At 67.1% G+C, this 854-nt stretch overlaps 1 protein-coding gene across 1 annotated transcript in view; it reads right to left on the bottom strand.

Moving 5' to 3' along the window:
* Positions 1-854, bottom strand: part of MNEG_10658 (hypothetical protein) — a gene marked incomplete at both ends in the record, with an annotated part of 6,680 nt that overhangs the window by 842 nt on the left and 4,984 nt on the right. Inside the window, 3 exons of the mRNA XM_014040870.1 lie at positions 66-138; positions 261-299; positions 620-702. Of these exons, the coding sequence (XP_013896324.1) occupies positions 66-138; positions 261-299; positions 620-702 (195 nt within the window). The remainder of the gene's footprint in view (positions 1-65; positions 139-260; positions 300-619; positions 703-854) is intronic.

Raw genomic sequence — 854 nt, 5'->3', positions numbered from 1 at the left:
ACTGCGGCGAGGGGCTGGGTGCGGCTGCAAGGGGGCGGCTTCCGCCTACGCAAGCCGCGGCGAACCGCGCGCTCAAAGGTTTGGGCGCGGGGCGTGTACAGGTTCAGCCCAGGAGCGCCCGCAGGTTGCATAAAAGCCCTGTGCACCCGAAGGAGAAAGCTGGCGTGCAAAGCGCATGCAGCAGCAGCTGCCGCGAAGCTTCCCGCTCAGGGGGACGCGCCTGCAGCTCCCCCTCCTGGGAGTCCCAGAGGTAGATGGACCCGTCCAGCGTCGCCGCCGCCAGCTGCTTGCCGTCCGGCCTGCGGGTTGGGGGACCGGGGAAAGGGGAAAGGGTGTGTCGGAGGGATGTGGAGAGGAGGGGTGAGGGAGTGAGAGATTGGCGTTCTCTCCGAGGAAACAAGGAACGCGCCACGCGTGCTGCGCCAGTTCCTGTTTTGCGTGCTGGCGTGTGGAGGGGAAGGGGAAGCAGTGCGCCGAGCGACCTCAATGTGCATGGCTGCCCTGGCGCACATTCCGACGACAGACTCGACGCCCTTTCATCAACCAAGATCAGAAAACAATCAAGGCCTGGGGATGCGTGCATGGGATTCTCTGTGTGGCGGTTTTATAGCGGCCGCACCTGTATGCGAGTGTGAGGACGTCGTGGTTGTGCTGCAGCGTGTCAACGCAGCCCGCGCCGTCATACACGTCCCACAGCCGCACCTGGGAGCGGGCAGGACGCAGGGGGGGGGGGGCGAAACAGGACGGGGCCGCTCGGCGGGTGGCGCGAGAGAGTGGGGGTGAGCGCAAGCGGGCGCACGACAGCAGTCCTGCGGGCAGGAGCCAACCCCTCTCCGCGCTGCACGCTGCGGCGC

The sequence above is a fragment of the Monoraphidium neglectum genome, assembly GCF_000611645.1.
Source record: "Monoraphidium neglectum strain SAG 48.87 unplaced genomic scaffold scaffold02407, whole genome shotgun sequence".
NCBI classification, from domain to species: Eukaryota; Viridiplantae; Chlorophyta; class Chlorophyceae; order Sphaeropleales; family Selenastraceae; genus Monoraphidium; species Monoraphidium neglectum.
This window is presented reverse-complemented; position numbering and strand designations above follow the sequence as displayed.